This window comes from Platalea leucorodia (genome assembly GCF_965183815.1).
Source record: "Platalea leucorodia genome assembly, chromosome: 10".
NCBI lineage: Eukaryota > Metazoa > Chordata > Aves > Pelecaniformes > Threskiornithidae > Platalea > Platalea leucorodia.
Window position 1 is genome coordinate 8,660,393 of NC_138832.1, and position 25,476 is coordinate 8,685,868.

Consider the following 25,476-nt stretch of genomic DNA (forward strand, 5'->3'; position numbering starts at 1 on the left):
TTCTTAACTGGATTCAATAGATCCCCCTTTCTCCCTCTTAGCCTCTGGGGACTTTGTTCTTGTTCAGTGTGACAAGAACTTGCCACTTTTGTAGCTTCAGCTCCAAAATTTGGTTTTTGCTTGACATGGTTTTGCGGGAGGCCCCTGGCTCAGGAAGCCTGGGTTGGGTGCGTGGGTCAAAAGTACGATGCAGAGGCAGGGCTGTCCATAGGAATCCTTATGTCCTGGCTCTTGCTATAAGGAGCTGCTATAGCATGCTGGCCAAATGGAAAAGATGCTGCCTCTGTGGTGAGTAGAGCTGCTTTTTCCTTTGGTACTTATGCACTAATGAGTTCACATTAATCATCTTTGCTGTCCAGTATGCCAGCAAAATCGATTACTTGTGTTTGATGTATAGAATTTCTTGTGTTTATTATGCTGGTCTGCATTACTTTGTGTGCATTACTGTTTTCTGCTTATTGAGTTTCCATAGCAACAGGTACATGCTTTTCCAAGGCTTTCACACTCTGGAATAGTGTTCATCCTGAAAGTACGTTATTTGAAATTAAAAAGCGGGTATTTATCTGGCTTGTAGTAAACTTGAAATTTTGCCATGTGAGATGTGATTTGTATATGTATATATGTGTGTGTGTGTGTACACATATAAAAAGATAATTAATGCCTCTTCTGGCAATGTTTGTCAGAAGAGTTGCAAAATTGATAGGAATCATGAACTTAAGGACTAGCTTTCAGAAATTTCTAAAATAGTCAGAGCAACCCTTGGGAAGTAGTCAGAAATAGGAATGCTTTCTTGCCTTTCCTCAGGCCTTCCTTTTATCCCTCCAAAAGCATTTATTTTGTTTTGGTTTTGTTAACTAGTGATTGAAAAACTGCTTTGACATACCAATGTGAAGAAATTATTGTTATTCAGCTTTTGTTGTTACTTTCTCTGTCTTGCCAGTCTCTTAACAGCACACAACCTCAGTAGCTTTTGTCTTCACGTGTTAGGAGCACAAGGTTTAAAAATCACCTGTTTGCATACATATGCCTAAAATCTTGGCATCGCTCCACTAAAACTAAATGCCTTTTTTGTGCACGTTACAACTGGTGCTAATTGTATCGAGTCTGTTCAAAGCGGGGAAAAAATAAAACCTGTGTTTCTCATGAAGCAAAACTGGAAATAGCTTTCAGGATGTAACACTTCCAAAGTTAGCTCACAGCAATGTGTGAAGGGTTCTTCCTCAGGTACCAAGATGAATTCTAAAGTAAGCGCTTCTTTACACAGCCAGCAAGCGATCCACCTCCACAGCAAACCTCAAACAGACAGACGCTGTCATGAATAAACGGTTGTCATCATCTGCAGCGCTTTTAAACGCTTCTGATCGAAGTAAGTGTTTGCGTGTCTGCTGGTAGCAGGTGTACTGCTTCACTGTTATTTGGGGAGGAGACAGGAGGTGGAATGCTACTCCTCTTCCTCCCTTGCTCTGTAACTCACTTCATATTTTGATCTCAAACGCATTTCATGCAATTTGTTAATCCAGCTTGACTGTTCAGGGCTTTGACCCAGTTGATGTGATCTCTGTTAGAGGAGAAGAGTAACGGTAAAGATTGCTGTTCTTTTTATTTCTTTTATTTCTGTAATTGTTTTGCTAAAGTCAAATCTTGGTGAATGATTGATTCACAAATCATTTCACATCATCTTTAGGGGTTTGCATGGCTTAAATCACACCCTAAAATTTCAGCAAAATAGAAATAGTGCAAAAATAAAGTTTGCCTTGTTCTGTTAGACAGTTTCCGTCATTTGATTATGTGTGGGAAGGAAAAAATCAACGTAGTTTTGACATCTTTCTGTTGTGCCAGTCCTGTACTCCACAGACACACACTTTCTTTTTAATATTAGAATCCTGCTTTAACCAAATAGAGAAGGATGCATGAAAAACTCTGACACCTGTGGGAGTTTTTTGGGTGGGAGGAGATTGTTTTGTTTTGTCCTGGAATTCTAGCATGATTATAGCCATAGTGTGCAGTTCTGACACCATTTCCTAGCCCAATAAATTAGTGTAATCTTGATACTGATACCCAAATTATGCATTTCTTAAACTATTAGTGCACACCACTGCTTGCAAGCATTCTGGGTTACTTACTGTGCCAAGGAATAGAAATGGCCTGGAAGCCAACTATTTCTTTAATTTTTTTTTAAGGGTTTTTGAGAGAGTTTGCACTCTAAAGATCATCTACCAATTTCTGTGGCTTCTAGCCTCATTTTGAATTGCAACTTCAGGGCGGCTGAAGCTCCTGACTGCAGTGTGTCATGTTTAAAATGTGCACCACCCAAGTAGTCTTAACAGGGATGCAGAGGATGGGCTCGATCTCTGGTTTTCTCACTCTCTGGTAAACCAGTATGTGCAAGTCTCCTCTCTGCCTCCTCCCCTCTGCCCTGTCCTGATACATGTAAGCTACTTATAGAGAGGAGATGCGAAACAGACCTTATAGAATGTTACGTCAAGGTCACACTGTAAATTATAGCAATCTGCTGTCTCCATATTAAAAAAAGAAATAACAAAACACAAGGAATTGTCCTAATCTACTGGTTAAGAAAAAAAAAAATTATTTGCATGAGCACATAGCAGCTTGTTTTAGCCTACGATTTCCTTGTGGGGTATCTTCCCGGTGTTTCATAGGACCTGCCTGTATGCCAAATGTTGTATTTTTTTCCCAAAATGAAGAAAAGCATTAATAAGCTAAGAGCTGTTTAATACAAAACCAAGTTCAACTAGGTCTATGCTGCAGTGTTCTGTCAGTTTACAACCTTTGATGAAATGAGCTGTGCCAGAAGAATCCCTAACGTGGACACAGCTAACAGGGATTTTGCTGGTTCACGTCGGAAGGTGATGCAGCAGAAAAACTTGTACTCATACCCTGTATGCCTGGTAGGGGAATCAGTGAATATATCTCTACTGGCATAGCTGCAGGGGCTCTGAGTCACTGGAGACCGCTTGTGATTTAAAATGCTATTTATATATCACGTGTCTGCAGGGTTCAGCTCTGGGTATGAGTCAGAACCAGGGCTGTAAAGTACAAATTAAGCCGCTAACAAAGGAAGTCACTAATTATCAACTAATTGGGATTGCTTTCAAACTTACTGTCATACCTTGAAATCCTTTGCGAATCCTTGTTCGCTTTGGAGGAAAAATTCTCAGGTGGCCTGAAACACAAGAAGTTTGAACAGGACTCCAGTGATACAGAGGCTGACTAACTGACTGGTTTAGATCACCACAGCAAGTTAGAGCCAGTCTATGCTCTTGATCTGGCACTCAAGAAGAAACGGCTGTTTGGTAAATGATGGCTAAATTCAAAGGATAGAAAATGCAGTCGCAGAATTAACCACTTTGCTTCTGCTGTGTGTATGTGCCTGGGAAGGTGGAGGAGCAGAATGCGGAACTGGGAGACGATTCTCCCTGGATCAGTGGAGTATTTAATCAGCTGTGGTCTTTGTTAATTCTGAGCTGAGCACCTTGTTTCTTGCTCTGACTCATACAGAGTGGGAGCAATGGCCTTTTCCAATTATTTATTTAAAAAGGCGTACAAGGATGGCCTTGGTAGGTCAAACGAGGTCTGTTGAGACTGGCATCCTGCTGCTATGATCAGTAACATACAGGAATATAAGAAATCATGCTTTATATAGAGTAATTCTTCCCTGATCCAGTTTTCCTGCTTCTGAAGGATTCATGCTATAAAATGACTTAATCACTTCTCTGTGTCTTAGGGACGTGGGGCAGGTGTTGGAGGGAGCTTTTAGGCTTTTCAATAAAATTAATCCATGCGCTTTCACTTCCAGGTACCACAAAGAGAAGCGCCTCATTAAACAGACTGAATAACAAAGTTCCTCTACATTCTCAGCAGTCAGCCCTCAAAGGTTCGCAGGTGGAACAGAAAGGTGCTAGAAACCAGTTTGTTTTGAGAACTGGGAGGCAGTAAATGGGATATTTGAAGTTGACTTTAAACCATGTCCCAGTTTCATTATAAATGTTTTTACTCAGGCTTTCACTGCTGTGCATGTAGTCTGTGGACTGTGGCATAAATATCATCATGCACATTGCAGTGCCAGATACTGAGTAACCGTGTCTGTAAACCAGCCTTATTCCTCTGAAAAGTGGAAGGGTGGGGGGACAGTAGACAAATGGTAGCCAAACCATTTAACTCATGAGAAACTAGTGCTTCATAATGATAGATCGGTGGTTTTAGCTGGTTGGCAAAAGCAAAGCATGGGAATGGCAGTTTAGAAAATCATATGTGTAAATATCTTGTTAAAATAATCTTCCTTACGCTTGGTCTCTAGGAGGAACAGAAAAGAAGAGGAGCACATCTTTGAATAGAATGAGTAGTAAACCCCAATCCTCTCCAGAACTAGAAAAAGTGAAAAAGGAAGAAAAACCAGGTGGTTGTTTCGTAAAGCTGAATATTTCTTGTTAAAGCCATTCACAGTAAAGTTGGGATAGGCTTACTTTTACTAGTTTCCTTCGTTCTTAAATTTTTAGGACTTTTTAATGGCTTTTTAGTTATCCAGTGGTAAAGATAAAATTGTAAATGGTAAGGGTTACATTTCTCCCTTTGGACAAAAAAGAAATCCTGTAAGAAGGACTTTGACTTTGTTAAATGGCACTGTAAGTAGACGGCAAAATGTCTCTCTGCTTAAGAGAGAGAGAGAGATTTGAAAGCTGGTAGGCTTAAATGTTAAGATATAGTAAAAATGTCACTGATATATTCACTTCTTAGTTAAATCTTACCTTTACTTTTTAAGCTCTCTTTCACTATTCAGTTTAAAAGCAACTTCTCTGTTCCTGCTGCTGGCCTAAACTTTGTGCATGCAAATGAAGGAAGAAACATGTTCTCACGTCGGTCTCTTTTGGTCTGTGCGTTCCCCACTGGGTTACAAATAACCTCTTTTCTAGCAACTCTTCCTAAAGCTGAAGACTAGCAACTTTTCTAACATGTTTTTCCCTTTGAGTTAACAATTCTGAAACTTTCCTTTTTAGCAGCTCTTGCCGACAGTGGAAATTATATTCTGCTTCAGAATCTTTCCTGTATGGGAGGGTGATGGGTGCTGTCCATGTGAATTTGTGTGCGCAAATGATGCCTGACAATAACCGTCCACTGACTTGCAAGTCTTCTGTTTATTGCGTCAGAACAGCCTTTCCTGCAATCTAGAGAATATAGCTCTGAAGAGCTGGGTCAGAAACTTTTCATACTTTGACTGACTTCAGCATTCATCTCTGTTGTATGCGTGCCAGTCTTTGCACGTTAAAATGATTGGTATTAAGCAAGCCAAGGACACGAAGTGCAACATAAGAGATTGCAGTGTTTAACCCTTCTGTGCTTTTAGTTTGGATTTCCCTCTCCATGACTTCAGTATTTTTCTTCCCAAACTGTTATGATTTGCAACAATGCTCACAGTCGTCCTTTGCTTTGTACTGCTTGTCTTTTTCATTATATGATTTCATGTTGGATCCTTTTTGATTTGTTCCCATCATTTAGCTCGTCGCTCCCAGCTCAGTCCTCTGGACAGTAGCGTAATCAGTCGCCTCCTCGCCCCCACGCAGGCCTCCTTAGCTAGGAGTAAAAGTGCTGCTACATTATCGGCTGATGGACAAGATCCCTCAGGTAACAGGAGGGCAGCAAAGCCTGAAAGTTTTATGCAGTTGCTCTTCAAGCAAGAACTTACATGATAGTCACTAACTGTGCTACACTTCAGTATGAATCAGCCAGTTAATATATGGTTATGTGTAATATTACTTATCCAGTATTTTCTTTGGTCAGTAATAACCAATTCATATGCTTTGTTGCATGTTTACTTTACAAAACCATAGAATAATACTGGCTTTTAAACTCCAGTGCCAGTTTACTTGCTCTGCAGAGAACCAGATGCTGGTGTTCATTTTGGGTTTTGTTTGTGTTGTGGTTTTTTTTTTTTTTTTTTAACTGACAGAGATCTGCGTTTGGGTGAACCCTCAAATGAATCCGAAAGAGAACAGTGCTAGGAAATGAAAGGGAAAAAACCCAAACAAACATGTAATTTCAAAGGAGGCTGAAAGGACTAAGTGCAAAGCTGAAATTTCTTTAGGGGGAGAAACTCTTGTAGGAACATGACGAAGGGGTTATCTTAGCATAAGTACAGGGAGCCCTGAGCTGGCTTCACTCAGGCTGATTGTAGAAGTAGAGGCATACTAGAAGGAGAAGATATTGTAGAGAAACCCTGGCTGGCTCAAGCAATTTTATATTGGTCCAGACTGAGCTGATAAGCCCACACTGTGGCTCAGCTTAGTACTAGCGCAGGAATCCCTGCATCGTGGGCAAGCCCTAGGTGCATCCCACATCTTATAATTATTGGTTGTAATAATGCCCCAGTAAATGCATATCTGGAACCAATGTGGAGTCCTTTCTCCTCTCTTAACCTTACAACTTGCGTTCCCAGTTTTGCTTGTTTCCTCTTAAGTATGTTATTCCATCTTTTATTTTTTATCTTATGCCACTTAACTCGGTCCTTGTTGGTAATGGTGACATTTCTACACTGCTCTCCTTGTGTAATAATCAGTTCTTACTTTTTTGGTTTGTAGTCAACGGTCATATTTTTGCACACCTATCTATGTGCCACTTTTATTTTACCATGAATATTTCAGTTCATGTCATGTGGGGAAATACCATCTTTTTCACTGTTACTGACAGCATGTGACTTATTCACTAGTGCTGAATTAAAGATAACTTCTACATTTTTATCAGTTTACTTAGAGGTACTTTCTTCATTTCATTAGAAACGTACCTGTGCTTTAGCACAAACTATGCACAAACAGAATGCAGTTCTCCTTGCACAAGTGCTGTAAATATAAAAATAAAATGTATTTTCCGTAAAGTTACAAAATTAAGTGCTGGCATCTGTCACAACTTATTCAGGCTACAGAAAAATCCAATATCTAGTTTCAGAAGTAGATTTTTCTATCTATGTATGCTTATCCATCTACGATTATGTTAGTGAAAAAAGTCTTATGTGTGAAGAGATTGACACTTCAGGTAGGAAAGATATTTTAGTTTAACAGTTGACCTTTTTCTCTCCATAGGTTTCTTTTACACCACTTATTTGGATTTGTTAATGTGGATAAAGGGCACGCATAAATAGCAATAAAGGGGTCAGAGAGGGAAAGCAGAATGTTGCAAAAATGCTTATTTCACAAGAAAAGTTTGTAAAGTAATGCTCAGATTCCTAATGTAATGCTGCTCTATAAATACTTTTTGAAAAGAAGGAATATTTCCCCCTTGAGTATGGGGGAAACATGCTTAAAATTTGAACCTGTCATGAAGAACTTGTAAAGAAAGATGCTAAGCCATTAAAACTGAAGTATTTGTGATTAGATGCAGCTTGACTAAAATTAAAGTAATGCTGGTGTAGTGCAAATTTAGACGTTGTTTGGAAAAGCATTTTATTTTTATCTACTCCAGACTGCTGCTTTCAGAATGGTTTTATTCTTGGTGCTGTTGCTTCCAAAGTACTAATCGTGTGGTGGTGGTGTCTGTCCCCGTGACCCATTGCGATGTGCACTGCCTGTTTCTCTGTACGGTTTCTAACACACACAATCTTTCTTTCTCTCTTTCTCCCTCTTCCTTTTCTCCTGTTCTTATGCTGTGCACTTGGTTCTCGTTTTGTCTTGTCAAATTCCTAACTTTTATAGAATCTCACCTCTGTCCTCGTTCAGCTTCAGCCAGTTCCATCAATTCCCCAGTCCCAACTCCTAAAGTGCCCGTGCGCAGTCGTAGCATCGACAGATTGAAGTCCTCTGTATCTTCATCTGATGCAAGTTCACCAGATTCAACCCAGGTTTGTTGAAAATCCACAGGAATTAGGTTTTTATTAATTGGGGGGTTTGGAACAGCTCAGGATGGGTGAGATGCTGTTTCAACAGTTTGCTTGTGTATTGAAATGTTCAATAGCGTTTGCTTAAAAAAAACAGTATTGAAATCAAATTGGGATTTTATGGTCCTTGATCTCTCTGGTATCTTAAAGGCATATTGTTTGCTGCTTATGGTTCCCAAAGTTTAATTTAGGTAACGTATTGACTGGGTCTGTGTTTTGGAGCATAAAGGAAATGTAAAGTACATCTTGTTGAAAAGTTGTATGTTTGTTGGGGTAGCAGCTCAGCTGTCTGTAATGTATTCCAGAGAGTGAGCATTATTTTGGTTTTATGTATCTTCTTAGAAATCAGAGACAGAAAAACCGTCCCCAGGTTCTGGTTTAAGACGCCCTCCCTCGCCTTCTGTGTCTGCCCGTAGAAGATCCCCCTCTCCTGCTAATTTGGTGAAGCGTCCTCCATCCCCTTCTACAGTTAGGTATGTGTCCAGGTTAAATATCTTCTTTTATTCAGAACAAAATGAAGGATGTTTCCTGTCTCACAACAGCTGTGCTGTTACAATTTGGATGACCTACACTATGCCATGTTTATACACATAAGGACTTCATTTTTGGTCCGATTTCTCTTTTCCACAGTAGGGATGCAACTCTTGAACCTATGTCTCTTCTGTGCAGGCAAAATACACCCTGATTTTCTGTACAGTCTGTGCACTAAAACCAACAGGAAGCATGGGAGCTTCTGAGTAAGCTGATCTGCCTGTATTAGCGTAGGAAGTTTCTTGGATCAGAATCATAGGGTTCATCCTTGATGTGGAGTAAATGGAGGTCTGGGCTAGCAGACCTGTTTTGACGTTAGCCCACAAGTAGCGAGTCCAGGTGCACAGGGTATTTTGGAATCCTGTATTTGAGTTTTTTGAGGAAAGCACCAGTAGTTTGTGGGTGGATTTATTTTTAAAAGTGAGGTACATAATGTAAACTACACAAAGTAGACCGCTGTCCTCAGTTGCATGTTTGAGGTGTTCAGTGTTAGCCCTGAAAAATATTCTTTATTTCAACAGACAAAAGACTCGCCCACCTTCACCTAGCGTGTCAAAACAAAGGCCACCATCTCCTACTCCAGTCTCTAAACCGGCACCCATCCAACGTCCACCTCTCACACCAGGTGTTATAAACATTACCAAAAAGAAAACTGAAGCAGAGAGCAAACCAAAGGATAAGAGCACAGAAGGAACAGGACAAGAGCAAGGTGCTTCACCAGCCTTGGACAGGGAAGCGGTAGCAGCTAGCACGAAGACCAAAGAAGGTGGGTGTTTCTCAGTAACTGACAGACTCTTACTCAAGACATCTCCGGCGTGTGCTAGGACTGGTGAGATAATTCGTTTGTGAGGCAGACTGCTGGAGGGTAGGATGCTTTAAGGCAGAAGCTGTTCATTGCTGATTATTTGTACAACAATTTTACATGGTATGACTTTTGGGTGTGGATTTTAGTGCAGTAGTCGGTTTATTTGACTTGGAGATTTAAGTCAGGAGCTTTCGATATTACTGCTTGTTCCATAAGAAAAGCAGAAATCCTGTTTGCCTTTTGGACTTCAGCCACGCTAGCTGAGAGATCTACTAGCGTAGGTTTGCAAAGTCAATAGTTAAACTATGCAAAGGTCTTTCAGTCCAGTTGGTAGCTCTTAAAATTGCTTGTGTAGAGAGACCTGCTTGGAGTAAAAAATCGGCTACTGGTGCATCACAGTCTGAGAGCCAGTTTTCACAAAGCTAGAAGGCTGCCTCGGTCTTTATTCCAGTGAATGTATAATCATTGCTGCCTCAGGAAAAAGTGGGCAGTTCACAGGTCACACTGCGAAATTATCTTGGTAGACTAAGGAGAGCCATATACCGGATAAGCAATTAGTCTCCTAGTCCTCTTCATCATGCCAAGTAAGTGCAGCCTCTGTCCCTCTTACTGGAAGAATGCCATCTCCAGAACAGAATCTGGGGGAGCCTCCTGATGCGGTCTGGCAGGCACTTCTCTGTGGAGGAGCGCTCGGGGGAGACTTAACAGGAAAAGGAGGGATCTCTGGGATTTAAACTACAGCCAGTGGGCAGTACTGGGGGTGTCCTTCAGACACAAGGTAAGTGGGAACATAGCTTGCTGCACATTACTGCATGTACGGTTCCTGTTGTGCATTCCTCAGCTGCTGCAGTTGTCTGTTATTTCTGAGGCTCTTCCTGACACTGCTCAATGTTGGATGTGACGTAGTGTTAGTCAGCTGAAGAACTCATGTGTGGTACAGTTCTCTGAGCATGCGTTCCTCTAGAAGGAAGCCGGGATGTCATAGTCAAATGTGGATGTTTGTATGAAGTTGCACATCCATCTTCGGTGTCACATCATTTATCTTTGCAATCAGAATGCCCATCCTCGATGCGCTACATCACTGTGATAATTGTATTGCATGCCTCAGAGGGGGCATAATCAATTGTGATCAATGTCATCGGTTGGTTGAAACCTCCATACCAATGTGTCCTGCTCCTGTCCCTTCCAGTTGCTGTGGAACAAGACGACCTGTCCTTGTTCCTTGGATGCCCCACCTCTTTCCTCTCTACACTGACTTCTGGAACTGTATCAACCCAGTTTATCTGTTTCCATTTTATTTTATTACTAATCTCAAGCTAGTCATCTTTGTAGTGATTCATATTGGGGGGGGCTGTGTGAAGCTCTTTTTCTTTGACACGTAGAAGATAAGGAAATAGTGGGCATGTTCTTCAACATAGAGATGATTTCATTTATCTCTTTGCCTCACTTAGCAATATTGCAGTGTACCAAAACATTCAAAATCTTTGTTCTCAAAAAGAAAAAGTTGCTTTCAATTTTCAAGGCAATTTTCATTTCACACGTCTGTGTAGGCAGTTCACCCTGTGGGCTGGTGCAATGCCGTATTCCAGACAGCTTCTGAAGTCAGAGCGCACCAGTGAACGGCATGTGGCAAACCAGTCTCTAGGTCTTGTAGGTTCAACCTAATTTCAGCTTTGTGCTCTTGTATCTTCATACCATCTCTTCTCTTTCAAACTAAACTTGATTGCCCGTTGCGGACAGACAGCAATCAAGTTTTTGTCTTGTTTTTTGTGTCTTCCTACTAAAATATACTGTTCTGCAGTAAAACGCTTTTTATTTTTCAGTGACTTGGAGCAGTTGTCATTTCTGGCAGCAGCCTTTCGCAGCTTCTCTGAGAGTTAAAAGGCTTGTTTCAACTTAAAGCATAAGAAGTGCTCCTTCTTGAGCTCTCACCTTATGCATGATGCTCCATGATAAACTATCATGGAGCCTCACTTTTTTATATCTGGGTAGTGAAGACTTTGGAATATGATTCCTAGATTGACTGTGAATAAATGACTTGCCTTGAAATGTGTTGGAATCTTCCCTCCATCCAACTAATAGTATATTTTACAATTGTTCTGAGACATTTCTCTTGCCTGTTTCCCTCTTTCCCCTTCTGTCATGAAAAGGTCCTTTGAGAAAAAGACGGTTCTTATCAGGAATGACAGTGGGAGTACAAGGAAAACGGAGCTGAGTATATAACACTGGAAGAATCTTCTTAAGGCATGTTAGCAATCATGTTGGGAATACATCCTGCCCTCTGGAAACAGACTGTGCAAGGGGTGCATGGAGACGAAGGCACTATTGAAGTAACCATATGGGAAACATCAGTAAAGCTTCAAAAGTGAAAATGCAATGGGAAGGTCCCCCATAGACTTGAGGTCTCCTACCCTTCTTTGGGTTTTATGCCTCCTGTTCTTTCCGTACCTCCAGTGTTCTGAATCGTTGTGACTGATTTTCTTCTGTCATTTTCAATACCAGATATTCGTCGTATTTCAAGCTATCATTAGCACGTTATAACCCTATAACCTAAAAGCCAAAACCCTTTAGGCTTCTTGCTGAGGATTGTCTTATTTAGGTTCAATTTTGAGAGGGGGAAATAGGTTAAACCTGACATTAAATGTCAACCAATTTTGATACAGCTGAGATTCCAGTAGTGTTAAAATAGGACTGCTGCGTTGGTTGCTGTGCAAGTGCACAACAGAAGGTAGCCTCTGCTGTAAAAAGTGACTAGTCTAAACTGGCAAGACACTCAAGTGGTGGTGGTGAAGAGAGGTGTTTTGGTTTCTTCATGGTTGTATACTGGCAACACTCAATGAAACCTCCCTCCTTTTCTTTAAATAAAAAAGAAAGTTGCAGAATATAGGAAGAAAAGCACATGCAAGTGTTGAGTGGGCAGATCCTGTTAATGGTTCTTATGACTGCAAAGGAGTGGTCTTTCCTGCTCAGGGAGGAGGAGGAGTTGACTTTTGACTGAGTTCGAATTTGGAACTGTCGCAGCTGATTCTTGCTTGTAGCAACATGACTGCATTTTCCCCCAAATCAGAAGCTATGTGTGTTTTGGGGAGCCGCTTCTTTTTCGGTGTTGGATAAATCTAAATATTAGAAAACTTTTCTGTGACTGCACTCCATGAGTGCTGGAATGCTTTTCCTAGGACTGCAAGAACAATTTTCATGCACGAAACACTGCCGTGATTCAGCTGCTGAGGGTTTACTCTGTGTAATTATGCCCTACAGCTGCAGGTAGCGATTACGTGTCCATGGCTTTTAAGCAGCTTTTCAGGTATTAAAGTTCCTAATGATGGCATTGTGTTTTGAATGATTTGTCTTTAGGTCAGAAGCAAAATAACTGATCAAACCCTGATGTCATTGTTGATTAAAATTACCTTGACTTGAAGGCTTTATAAATGTTAAGCAAACATACATGTGCTGATTTGTGAAATATTAAAAAGAAGAAAGGCAGGTCCTCACCAACATTATGATGCTATTGCTCTACTGACACCAAGAGCTAATTCTCTGCATATTCGGATGATGAGTTCTTAAGTCACATTGAAACAGTAATATTTCCAGAGAGTGGGAATAACTGATAAAAAATCAGAGTTCTTTCAATAGATATTGAGAGCAGCTGGATGGCAAGGGTTGGTTTTTTTCCTAGCATTAATTTACGATAGTATCTCTGATGTTCAGACACCATAACACCAGGCAGGACATGAAGAAACATAAACTGCAGGACTGTATTAATATCTGCTAACCTGGTGGTTGGAGCTGTTTTGATCTCCATGTAAATTGGAAATTGATTTGTTGCTAAAATGTGTAGAAATATGGTATTACTGAAGTCATTAGTATGTGCCTTCAGGGCCAGATAAAATGGTGATTATTTGCACTCTAAGATACCCTATAAATATAAAGGCATGAATGTTAATGTTATGAAACAAGAGAAATCAAAAAAATTAATATTTCTTCTTCAGGGTCATGTGCGTTCAGTTTTATTAGAAGGAAGTTAAGTGTATTTCCTAAAGCAGTATTTTTTTTCAGTTTTCTTTTAACTGTTTGTAAGTGTTCTAGAATAAACATCTCTTTTCAGAAACATGTTTTTAGGTACTGTGGTAATTGGAGAATATCTTTAACTGTATCATCTGGAACATGGCTGGATCAGTGTAGTTGAAATGAGTTGTTATTTCAGTGGCAGTGAGATATTGTGGCTCTGCATCTCTTTAGGACTCCCCTTTGGCGCTTGTGGGCCTTTAGATACAGGATATGCTCGCTGAGTGATGAGCCCTGATCGAAAAGATAGTGGGTCAGATGGCCAAAAGAAAAATTGCATCTCACAGTGATAATGTCTTTCTTAATTTTAAGTTACTGGGGCTTTTTAACAGCAGTTTCTTTTAACCTTTGCAGAATCAGGTAGCAAAACAGTAGCAGGGACCACCACAGCTGAAGAAGCTGCTAAAATCTTGGCAGAGAAACGACGTCTAGCACGGGAGCAAAGAGAGCGTGAAGACCAAGAAAGAATTCAGAGACAGGAAGAGGAAAGGTAACGATTCAGGAGAAGGAAGGGATGCTTTCAGTGGCGGGGTGTGCTTGGAGTGGACACTCCAGCTCTATATGTTTCCTAGGCTTTAATTTAAGTTCCTGTCAATCGTAATGCAGTTCCTGGAGCAGAGACAGGCGCTAGCACCATTCGAGACAGGACAGGTTGCTGTGTGTATCATTAATCTGTATCTCAGTATATATGTAATGCATATCTGTGCAAATCACCGCTTCTTTTTCCTTCCAGTCACCAGTGGCGCTTTTATTTCAAAACTAGAATGTGCTTTTTACACCACTTGTGTTTGTTTTGTTTGTGTTTGTCTTGAAATAGTCAGCCTCTCTGTATTAAACTTTCCTTTGATGAACTCAGGCAGTGGTTTGATGGTACATTAAATCTCATGTAAGTGATATGAAATCTGGATCAGAAATGTTGCAGCCAAGTAATTCAACGTGAGAAATCAGTGTGCATTTGGTTCACTGCATAGAAGTTGTTAAATTCTAGACTTTGTGCTGACTAACTTTATTCTAGATCAGGGGCCACCTGTCTGTGCTTCTGTGAACATGATGGAACATCAGATTTTGTCTGTTTTCCACTCATGGGTATAAAGCTCTCATAAACTTGCATATAGTCTACTATAGATGTTTTATCAGAAATATGTCATCAGATCTGTTGTGTACGTCTGCAGGATCTGACAGCGTACACCTCCAGTATATCTCTGGAATTCGGACTATAGAAGAAACAAGTCTTCTAGGAAATCGAACTAAATTTATGTTTGACAGTGATTAAAAGCTTCATTCATGTCATGGATGCAGGTGGTATTTACTAAATAGTTGTCACTTAATCCACTTCTCAACCAAACATTCCGTTATTGGAGCAACCTGCTCCTGCCTTGACCGAATCAGCAAAGAACATTTATGTACTCGTAGATAGTTTCTTCCAAGTTATTTTGCTTTTTCTTTTGCCTGGTCTGGATGGTGGCATTTGTAAATCCACACCAGAAAGTATCTTTACGCAGTTATTTTGTGACTGGATAACTTCGAACTCTCTTGCTTTCCTAGTCTGTCTCATGTGCATGCATACTTTCAAAGAAATAAATATCCAGTTGATAATCTGTATCTTGGAAACACTAGAATCAGAGAAGAAGAAATGGCCAAGAGAGCAACTGAGGAAAAAGCACGACGGGAGGAGGAGATTCGCAAGGAGGAGGAAGAAAAGAGACTGGCTTATGAAGAGCAACAAAGACAAGCTGAAGAGGAAAGGATCCGCCGAGAACAGGAAGAGCAGGAAAAACTTGCAGAGCTTCAACACCAGGTCTGCTTATCTGTAGGCTCCAACCGTGTTCCTCGTACAAGCTGCTGACGTGTTTTTGAGGGGGTTGTCTTTGATTTTTCTTTCACAGAATGGTTTTGATAAATCTCTGTCAGGAATGATGTAAAGCAGAGTTCATCCTGTCTGAGATGGATTTGAGAATGTCTTGAAGTCCTTTCCTTGCCCTACTCTGTGTGATTCCTCCCCCCCCCGCCAAGATTTGATAAATTCAAGTGTGGGGCAGAAGCAGATATTTTGGAATTTTTTTTAGCCAACTGGGATGCTATTTTGCATATGTAAAAATATTTGTACTGAGCCCACTTTACCAGCTTACTGCTACAGATTATAAGGAGGTGGTGTGTCTGGAAAGTCATCTGGCTTGCTCCGATTCCTTTAAAATAAAGATTGGTAGTGTTGCCAGGTCTGCTTTTCAGGTTGCTAAATAGTCTTCCACAGCTAGTATCTGTGTACCTTTACAAAAGCATCCTTCTAACTGAAGGGAGCTGTTTTGCAGAACGTGGACTTACTTTAAATGAGATTAATTTTGAAAATGAAAGCAGTTTTACAATTAAATTCTTTGTGTTTGAAGAGCTGTATCTTATGGATAGCATTGACATGTGTCTGAACGTTTCTTTAAAAGCTTGTTTAAGTTCATAACAGTTATTCAGAGTGTCAGCTATGCTTCTGTCTTCTTTCCAGTCATACTGGAAAAGATTTTCCAGTGTAGAAGGAACAGAAGATGTTCAGCACCAAGTATCTTGGTAGTAATACCTGACTGCCAAGATTTTTAAGTTAACTTTGCCACGTTTAGAACTTAACTGATGTCTTGTTACTTTATAAATTATCCTTCTTAGACAAATCTTCATCCTGAAGTATAGTTTGAACCCTGAGTAGCTCAACAACATTCAAAACATTTGCATAATCACAATATAGCCATGCACATCGTTTTTCTTTTCAGATCAGTTTCTGAATGTCATAGTAATATATATTTTATGTCTGTAGCTGGGTAATTGGCATTTAGCTGCAATGTGTGGTAATATTCAATAGGGATTGTCTGACGTTCCTGTCTGTGTTGAAGCAGAATCTCTGTAACAGCTCTGCTTTTGACTTTTGGGAATGAGTTGTGCACTGGGTGCTCTATTATTTTTGTTTTCGTTCCAGAGAGAAGAAGCTGAAGCAAAAGCTCAAGAAGAGGCTGAAAGACAGCGGCTGGAAAGAGAGAGGATTATGCAGCAAAATATGCAGGAAAGGCTTGAAAGAAAAAAGGTATACTATTTTGAAAGCAGAGAGGTTTCTCAGCCTCAAATAGTGGTTGCGGTGTTAAACAGGCAAACGGTCTCAGGTGCATTTAAGTAGAAGTAGTGTGTTTTTTTTAGAAAGCCAGCTCTGGCTTGTGAGCTTTAAAAATGGTGAATAAAGTAGTAAATGTATGAAATATAAAAATATATTATGATCAGTGAAAATTTAAACCAAAATGCTGAAATATAAACCTCTGTATGTCACTGCAAAATATTTTCCCTGTTTTAACAGAGAATCGAAGAAATAATGAAAAGAACACGAAAATCAGATCAAAACGAATCCAAGGTACTTTTTTGTTTGGATCTGTATAATGACAGAACAGGCCCTTCCCAGAGAGCGCTTTGCCCTGTATCCTATCTTCCTTTGTTGCCCTGACACAAACTGGCCTTCACGTGCAGTGCAAAGTTCTGGTGCACCAGAACAATTTTCAGTAGCTTCCCTTTGCACATATTCTTCCGCTTCGCTTGTTCTGACAAAAAGTCTGATGCGTTTTTGTTCGACGCATATAGAAACAATGTGATCTGGCGTTACCACTTGCAGATTGGTTAAAAAAAACACTGGTTAGTAATGGATTTTCTTTTTAATACTGTATGCGTTCTGCTGGGGCTGTTTTCCCCAGAAAACTTTAATTCCTGGCTACATCTGTTTGCTTAAAGCAAATCTTGGATGCCCCTTGGATCACTACAGTAAACTGGACATATTTTGTTAATGTTATGCTGAGGACTAGTTGTTCTTCTCTGACCATTCAAAGACTCAAGTCTTCATATAGCTGAAAATTAATCCATATTTAGCACACACTTTGGAGAAATGAGGGGAAAAGGCACTCAGGAATAATTCATAGGTAGGAGATGGAAGTGGGTCCCACATGTTCCTTCACAGGCTCCTGCTCAGCAGGAGCTGGGTGTTGCAGGGTGACCTGATTGTCTGTTAGCCTTTGGACTAGTGTGGCCTTACTGCTGGGCACAGAGTAGTCCTGCATGGGAGCTGTGATTTGTGAAATGCTAGAGGGTAGTGAGTTATTCCGAATAACACTCCGGCAATTCAGTTGCAGAATGAAGGGAAGTCTGCCTCTGAGGCTATGGAGGGAGAGGATATTGAAGAGGAGGAAGAGTTGGGTCTTGAGAAGACTGATCAACCAGGTAAGGAAACTTGATGAGTCAGGTCTAAGTGGCAGTCAGTGTCTCAGTGATGTTTAAGCGTTGTTAAAAAGGTCACCCACGTAATAGCATTGTGATGATCCAAGATGCAAGTCCCAGAAATGCCAGGGAGGCTCTCTGCTTGAACAGAGAGAGTAGATTATTGCCTGTTCTGTACCACAAGAGACAGTCAAAATGATTAAATGCAAAAATTATTTGAGTGAAATGCAGGCAGCATGCTTTCATTTTACAAATGTATTTTTAAAGATGGAAAACAAATTTTGTGTTGTTATAGGCAGCTTGTCTATAGAGAAACAAAGCTGTTGAAGCCAAGTGCCTCGAGTTTTGGCTAGGAAAGGTCATTTTGGCACTTGGATTTCATTCATTTAGAATAGCAATTCTGTTACTGAAGCTCTTTTTTTTCTTTTTCTTTCTTTTTTTTTTTTTTTTCTTTGTTTTTTTCCCCCCACTTTCAGGAAAGCTAAATGGCATTGACTTAGCCCAGGAAGTCAAGGGGGAGGCAGAGGGTTGTTTAGAGACTGCACATAGCTTGATCTCTACGGAATCTGAAGAACAAGATGTGTCAGAGTTGAAGGCCAGTGAAGTGTTTATGAATGGAGGCGATTTGAAAAGTGATGAAGGGTCTCTACTTGTTACTGAATTAAAGGATTGCAGGTGAGTCTGTGTAGGTGGCTGCTTTACTGTCAGAGCAGTTCTCCGTCACACTAGAAATCTCTCTCTATGTTTAAATTAAATTTAGTGCTGTATGTAGCATTGCCTCAAATTCTGCACCCCGCTAGCTTTGTGGTATTTCTCCGGCTTGCTCCAGGCGTGTGGTGTGTGCATGCTGTCAGTTTACTGCTTCACGCAGAGGCAGTTAGTTCAGGATAATTGTTTGTTTAGATGGCCCCACGTTAACAGTACTGGCTTTGCTAAGAAGTGAGACGCAGAGCCAGAGATGCGGCAGCGTTACTCATAAAGAACAGCATTGGCTTGAAATCTTTTCCCTTGAAATGGCTAGCGGTTCTTTTCATTAACAAAAGATTAAACAAGAGGGAGGGGGACAACACTGAAAAGGAAGAATAACCTACAGAAAACTCTAGAACAGTTTCAGTTGTGCTGAAACACCAGATGCAACACAAAAGCCTCCCTTAATGGGAATTTTTTTAGTATTTCAAATTTTATCTTTTTGAACATAAAGCATTTCCATCTACTACTGGAAAATCTGTCCTCTGATGCTTGTTCCATTTGCTCATCTAAATGCTAATGATGTAGAAATGACATTGTGAACTCTTTTTTTTAAAGTGATGATAAATTAATCTCATTCCTCCAGTGATGGAATATAAAGGCATTTTCATGATCATCTTAAGAATGAATGAAAATTGATCACTCTGATTTGCGTTTAGATTTTGAATCGGTTTTAAATATTGCTAGTATACTGAGGCTTAGTTTGTGTTTAAAAAGTCTTAACTGGAGAAAAAAGGAAAAACGCACACTATTAAAATAGGGTTTTAATGGTGCAGGGCTTTAAACTTGTTACTTTCTTATATCAAATTTCTGGAGCCGGGCCTTACCTGAGAGCTACTAGTATAGTAAAAAACAGCTATATGTTGGTGAGTCATTGTTCTCCATTGGCTCTCGGAGGGGAGATCCTGCGTGGCAGCTGGAGGAGCTTGTCTGGGAATGCCCGTCAGTGCTTTGCAGAGTATGCAGACTGCTAATTGGCTGGCCTGTAATCAATTAAAGGTTAAACACGCAGAAATTGTAATACAGGTATCCATTCCTTTTTTTCCTAGCCACCCTGCAAAAGAAATGGTTATCAATGACTCCGTGAAGCTGGGTGTTAACGAAGCTGATCATACAATTGGACTTATTCAGAATCTTAATGGAAAATCTGGTTCGTGGACTTTTGAGGAGTTTATTGACATTGGAGTACATTCCAAGTCAACCAAACTGAGCTCGGACAGCGTCTCTGCTGGTAACTGTAATCAAAACTTGAATGATGCTGCTACAATACCTTCTAGTCCCAAATTGGCTTTTGAGGAAGATGGTGCAGTGAATTCATTGACCAAACCTATAGATGCTTCATCAGGTAATCCAAGCTGATTGATTTCCCTATCTGTCTCTTCCTCTGGCTAGGTAATTAACTTCCTTGCATTTTACTCTCCTTGCCTTAACTACAGCTTCTTATTTCCAAGGCACTTTTTCCAATGTGTAGACCGGAGCGAAAGCCCTTTCTTTAGCGCTTGTAACTTGCATTCTGTCAAAAGGAGTCGCCAACTGATGCCTTTTTAGGGACTTGCTCTAGACAGCAGCTAAGGCCCACCATTAAGGCTCTTCCAAAGACACAGCTGAGCCCCTGTGAAGCTCCTGTATCTCCTACCAGCACTCAAGCCCATCTGTTGTATTTTAAGCTTCTTCTAAGATATCTTAAATGGCACATGTTACTTTTGAAGATACTAACAGTTTAAAAGGTGTCTGATGTAACTCTACAGACAAGACCTTTCCGCTCCTAGGCATGTTCTGTAACTTTTTGATGCTGACCTGCATGGTCTTACAAGGGCTCTTCAGTCTCTGGCAAGGTATTAGCTGTCCTCTCTACTTACTGTAGAATAGTCTTCCACTTCACTGAGGCGGGTAACACCAACCTTAAATTCCACAGACGGTTGTGTTGTTACATTTTGGGAGGAGTAATAAAGCTGCACACGCAATATTCTGAGTTTTCCGAAAGAAGCAGGGCTGCATCTGAAGCCACGTGTATTTGAGAAGCCAGACCTTGATGCAGCGCAGCATAGCGTGTCAGAGAGGCTTCAGTAAGCTAGCTGATGTAAGACTAAACTTCTCTGGTGTTGGAGCTAAACCCCAAATGGACATACTCACAGCAGGAGATCTCTTTCCGTGAGATGAATGACTGTGTGAACAGTTGAAATGAATGGTAGTGGAAAAAACAAGACTTGCTATCCACATTTTCTTTCAGTGATGTGTAGCACTTTTTTTGATTAAAGTGTAGCACTTTTCTAGACTGAACTGTTTCCTGAGTCTCCTCTGTCACTCTGCGTCTTGTGAATTTTAGTCCCACGGACATAGCGTTATTGAGACTTTCCTTGAGGCCACGACTAACCGGGCCATGGGAATAGATGGATTTGATGTGATACTGCTGATCACATTTTGTTCTGATGAAAATCACCATTAACTTTTTAGTGAAGAAAGTGTTGCCTTTTAATTTTGAACTTGAAAATGTTTAGACTTAATATGGGTTAAGAATTATGTACATAACTTTGCAAACTAATATTCATATATAAAAAAAGAAAAGCTACTGTGCTGATTTTGGACTGTAAGTAACCAAGTGGTTCTGTGCTCACTCCCTGGATGTAGACTCTTGACAGTGATGATAGACGTATGTGCCATACACACAGCTATGATGGTTAAACGTTTTCTTCTCTTTGCTCTTTGGACAGAACTGTGAACACTAGAGACCTGGAAATAATCTGATTGATTGCACTTCAGTAATCCAGTGTTTTACCAAGTACCGAAGGCCTTGTTTTGAAACGCTGCTTGTTTACCTTTATCCATCTTCAAGTTTGCAAAAAAAACACCAGGGGAGGGATGACAAACTTCTAGATTTGCACCTTGAAACATTTCAGGGAAACTATTGTGCTGATGTTCCTGTTCCATTTGTTTAGCTAATTGTTAGATAAGATTGCCTTGTTTAAATATCACTTGTTTCCCTTTTACAGACTTTACAGTAACCTGTTTGAGTCTTTTGTTAATTTTATTTTCATATCAGTATCAGGTAGAGCAACGTGCCATCGGAGGCTCCCCAGTTAGCTACTGGCCAGATGTTGCATATTCCTAAAATGGCACTTGATGAAATCAAAGGCTCATTCAGTGTGTGTTAAAGCTGAACTCCCTTTGTCGTGTTCTAGAAAACCGCTGTTACTTGTTGGTTCACGTGCTATTTGAAAACGCAAAATTGACTTTCTATCTTCAATTTTGAATGGAGAAGAAAAATTCCTTGTTTTCTACCGTGAAAATATTGGCAGTTCCAAAATGTAGTATTGTACCATCGCTAATATGTTTTAATCTGTTGGAAAACATCAAAACATTTTACAGTATATGCACTAATATATTACAAAAATGTTGAGTACCTAGGTATGTCTGTCATAGTGCAGTTTAACATGTCATGCTTTTAAAAATGTTTTCCTTTTGAATTACTTATTTAAGTTTATCTACACTCATGGAAGTACTATTTTATTGTGTACATAACAGTATTAGACCACTGAAGTCATGTTTTGTTCATGTTAATTATTCTAAGTGTTCCTGTTCTAGCTTTATAACGGTGGCTGCAAGCTGCATATATATTTCCCGTCCCCTAAAGCCTGCATTAAGTAATCTATTTAACCTAAACTTGCCTGCTTTTTACAGCATGAAGAGATTAACTACGCATCTTCTGAAAATTGCTACTAAAAGTAATAATGCAGTCTTGTTCTTACGTCTCCTGTAACAGATATACTGGATAAGTGATTACTGTAAAAAATAGCTGTCTCAAATCCTGCTATAAACCGCGGGCTGATGTTTCAAATGCATCATCCACATGGCAGCTGTCTTTTCAGCGGTTAAATGCAAATGGTTTTGCTGGAACTAAGCGTGTTCTTTCCTCGACATCGCAGTTACAATAGGAAACCCTCAGCCTTCTTACTCTCACTGTTTGCTATTCAGGATACGGTAGAACTGTTTTAGACTTTAGAGCAGTGCCTTAGGTAAAAAGAAAAATGTATTTTTGTATGATAGCTGTTTCATTCTGGCAGAGACAATCATTCTAACAAAAAAGATGCTGATATTTTTCCTGTGCTGATACTATTTGTTGAATGGTCTGTTACAGCTCTATGTAAATATGTGCGCACTGTTAAATAAACTTTGCAGTCGAACAACGCTTTATTTCTGTAATGCTAAACATTACCTTACTAGGAGTCTCCAACCCCTTGCCATGCTGACCTGCCTTGAGACGCGCTCTGGTGCCGCTCTAACTGCTCCACACTGCAGATTCCCAAAACTAGTCGCCTCTGTGGCAGCTGCATTCGTGTGGTTGGGAAGGTATTTGTACTAACACCTTCAGACCTTGCTGCGCGTGTACACGCCGGTGACGTGTTCATAACTGTTGAATTCTTTAACTTGCTTTTCACTATAAGCCTTTGCTTTTTACTTGTAGCGCCAGCATCTTCATGTTCTAACCGTGAGTCTAACAGCGCTCCCTGGCCCCGGTGGAGCAGTGACCATCAAGAATACAGCAAGATGCTGCCGTTTGCTTTTCTTGTGAGGGTTCTTTGTTTCTGGTAGGTGCTTGTGAACGAAAGGGAATGACTGGAGCAGCATCCAGTTAATAAATATTTCTCTATGGTATCAACCACTGCTGTGAAAAAAAGACACTTAAACCAGCATTCAGGTTGCTGAAGGGCAGTAGCAGATCTGTGTCTGGACAGGGGCTAGGCATATGTTCTCCAAAGGGCTTTTTCACACAGGCTATTCTTGGCAGATGGTCTGGTGTCAGTTATATATTAAAAAAAAATTAATTAGTTTATGGAAATTGTTGCTTTGGTCCTCAGATGTTTAAAGGCGCTGTGGCAGAACAGCTGACTCTGCTTTGCCAGTATCAACGCATCAGACTCGATTGCAGCAGCTCAGCCATGAGAGGTGTCAATCGTGTAAGATGGCAAAATGAAAAAACAATTTTCCAGACTGTAGGACTCCAAGCAGGCACTAGTCTCACTTTTATTAAATCATAAAACATACACTGACAGGATAGGAGAGCTATCATCGTCTGAGCTATTTTTAAGGCACTTCTAAATGCGTGTGCATTTTGTTGTAGTTGAACAATTTACTTCTTGTTAATGGATTAATAGTTGTATATATAGACAGCCTCATTTAAACAATGATGTAAAAAAAGCTGATGAGCAAAACTTTTGGGCAAACCATGCGGAAACCAAGACTAAAATAAGTTTATGGAAACTTAACTAAAGCTAAATCGTACTGCCAAAACATTGTTATATGTAAAATGAAGCCATTCCATACACTTGCTGCAGTTTGGTGTGGTAGGGTAAGCTAAGGTATTTATTGTTGTGCTGCTATTACGGGTGCGATGTATGTAATGTACCTGTACTTGTAAAAGCATAATAATGGATCTGTCTGATCCCGGGTGCAATCTTTGCATCTCTGTTTCTGAGGTGCATGCCTTGTCAAACCTACTTCATTTAAGTGCCAAGCTTTAAACCAGACAAGTTTAAAACTAGTTTTGTTTTAGTTTAAGCCACACGCGGATTATGTAGTATGTGGATCTCTAATGCTAAATGTAACGGCATTTCAAGCCTTTACACTAAGAGTTACTTGGAAGCAAAGTTAGATTTTTGCAACGCTACATGCTATCATACTGCAGGAGCTTCAAAAGTCAAACCCAGTATACTGAGGCTACTTTAGTTTTTATACTAAAATGGAAAAAGTTAGACCGTTTTAACATGCAAAAACCTGCTCCTTTACCAGGACTGTTTTGGAAAGCAGGGCTCTAAAATCCATTTTACAGCAGTTGCTGTCTGCTCCTTACAGTCGTTTGGGACACTCAGCACAGTAAATTTTTCCATTATGGCAAACAAAGCGCTTGTTGGCCAGACCACGGGCACACTTTGTGCATTTGAAACAATAATCGTGCCAGGATTCATCTTCGTAGTTAACCACACTGGTTCCTCTTCCAAATCCTGCTAGGAGAGAAAACAATTATAGGACGGCGATAGTAGCTTTTCCCGTGGCTGGGCTAGCCCACCAAACAGCCGATCCCATTCTTACTGCCTCCTGTGCTTCTGTAGTCTTGCAGTTTTGGCTAGTATTTTGGGCATACAAATACAGTCTGCAACTCAACCCCCGTGATAATGCTCAGTATTACAGCTCTTCCAGAAACAGGCAGGTTAGCATAAGGCTTGTGTGGCCTGTCTCTGCGATAAGCTTTTTCCCGTGGATCCTTTCTCCAGGAAGCAGTCAAGCTGAAGGAAAGATCAAGATGTAGAGCAAGGATAGGTTGGGGCTGAAGCTCTGCCTCGTTGTTACGGGCTCAGATCCATGCTCTAAAATGCAGAATAATGGAATGCAATTGCCATGGGACTGGCAGGATAGCGCCCACAGTGCAGGGCTGAGCTTTGCAATCCAGTAACTGTTACATGTGAAATACATCACAAGTGAAACGAATGTCACTTGGGGGCAATAAAACACTGCTCTTTTTAGACCTAGAGGTTCCTAGGCTAAGCTATAGGTGGGGACAGTCCTAGTTGGGGAGGTTTTGAAGGAGGTATATTTGAGGCGTGCAAAGGGTGAAGAGCTCAGTTACTAACTCAGACTCCATCCAACGAGAGCACGTGGCTTATAGTCAGATCACGGGTAAATTGCTGGGGTTGGGCTTGGGATACTAGCCCTGCTTCTGGTGTGAGCAGCCTCCGAGCTGCCCGCCTTTGGGGATCGCTGTTCTGACCTTAAGCACCCGCTGCCCTCAAGCTGCATTTAATCCAACATACCTGTAATAGGATTCTTGCAGCCAGCACACTTCTTGGCAACACACTCCTTGTAGCATTCAACACAGTAAAACTGATCCTCTACAGCTGTGAAGCGCTTCCCGCCCAGTTGCTTCTTGCAGTTGGAGCAAATGAAACACTCTGAATGCCAAGGCTGTTCCTGGTAAGTGAGGCCTCCAGAAGTGATGGGCTAGGAGGCAAAGAGCAGAGATGTGTTTCAGAATCAGTAGGGAGGCAGAGGGGCGATGCAGGCATGGAGTGGAGGGCAGGAGGGCTTTGTCATGGAGAAAATCTCTTGAAAGTTTTCATTAAAATTAAATAGTGCAGCGCACTCGAGTTCCTCTAGCCTGAAATCCTGCATGCCCGGAGCTTTCACAGTAGTTTATTTTACCTGCAGTGACTCTGCAATTCTA

At 40.6% G+C, this 25,476-nt stretch overlaps 2 protein-coding genes across 9 annotated transcripts in view; one reads left to right on the plus strand and one right to left on the minus strand.

Annotated features, from left to right (window-relative positions):
• The window catches only part of MAP7D3 (MAP7 domain containing 3), a 47,372-nt gene extending 24,208 nt beyond the window's left edge, over window positions 1–23,164 (plus strand). For 3 of the 7 annotated variants that reach the window (XM_082323028.1, XM_082323030.1, XM_082323033.1), the window contains 14 exons: window positions 1,265–1,366; window positions 3,818–3,916; window positions 4,319–4,417; window positions 5,515–5,640; window positions 7,701–7,846; window positions 8,225–8,355; window positions 8,935–9,179; window positions 13,638–13,773; window positions 14,901–15,081; window positions 16,240–16,344; window positions 16,609–16,662; window positions 17,423–17,516; window positions 17,990–18,188; window positions 19,310–20,821. In XM_082323028.1, the coding sequence (XP_082179154.1) occupies window positions 1,265–1,366; window positions 3,818–3,916; window positions 4,319–4,417; window positions 5,515–5,640; window positions 7,701–7,846; window positions 8,225–8,355; window positions 8,935–9,179; window positions 13,638–13,773; window positions 14,901–15,081; window positions 16,240–16,344; window positions 16,609–16,662; window positions 17,423–17,516; window positions 17,990–18,188; window positions 19,310–19,619 (2,027 nt within the window). In that variant the 3' untranslated portion in view covers window positions 19,620–20,821. Of the gene's footprint in view, window positions 1–1,264; window positions 1,367–3,817; window positions 3,917–4,318; window positions 4,418–5,514; window positions 5,641–7,700; window positions 7,847–8,224; window positions 8,356–8,934; window positions 9,180–13,637; window positions 13,774–14,900; window positions 15,082–16,239; window positions 16,345–16,608; window positions 16,663–17,422; window positions 17,517–17,989; window positions 18,189–19,309; window positions 20,822–20,971 lie in introns of those variants that run through there. The other 4 variants (XM_082323029.1, XM_082323032.1, XM_082323031.1 and 1 more) reach the window with 4 other exon arrangements.
• Window positions 23,165–23,258: 94 nt separating this feature from the next.
• FHL1 (four and a half LIM domains 1) overlaps window positions 23,259–25,476 on the minus strand; it is a 32,624-nt gene continuing 30,406 nt past the window's right edge. Inside the window, exons 5-6 of one of the 2 annotated variants that reach the window (XM_082323036.1) lie at window positions 25,067–25,253; window positions 23,259–24,259 (exon numbers count right to left, since the gene is read on the minus strand). In XM_082323036.1, the coding sequence (XP_082179162.1) occupies window positions 24,105–24,259; window positions 25,067–25,253 (342 nt within the window). In that variant the 3' untranslated portion in view covers window positions 23,259–24,104. Of the gene's footprint in view, window positions 24,263–25,066; window positions 25,254–25,476 lie in introns of both variants that reach the window. The other variant, XM_082323035.1, reaches the window with a different exon arrangement.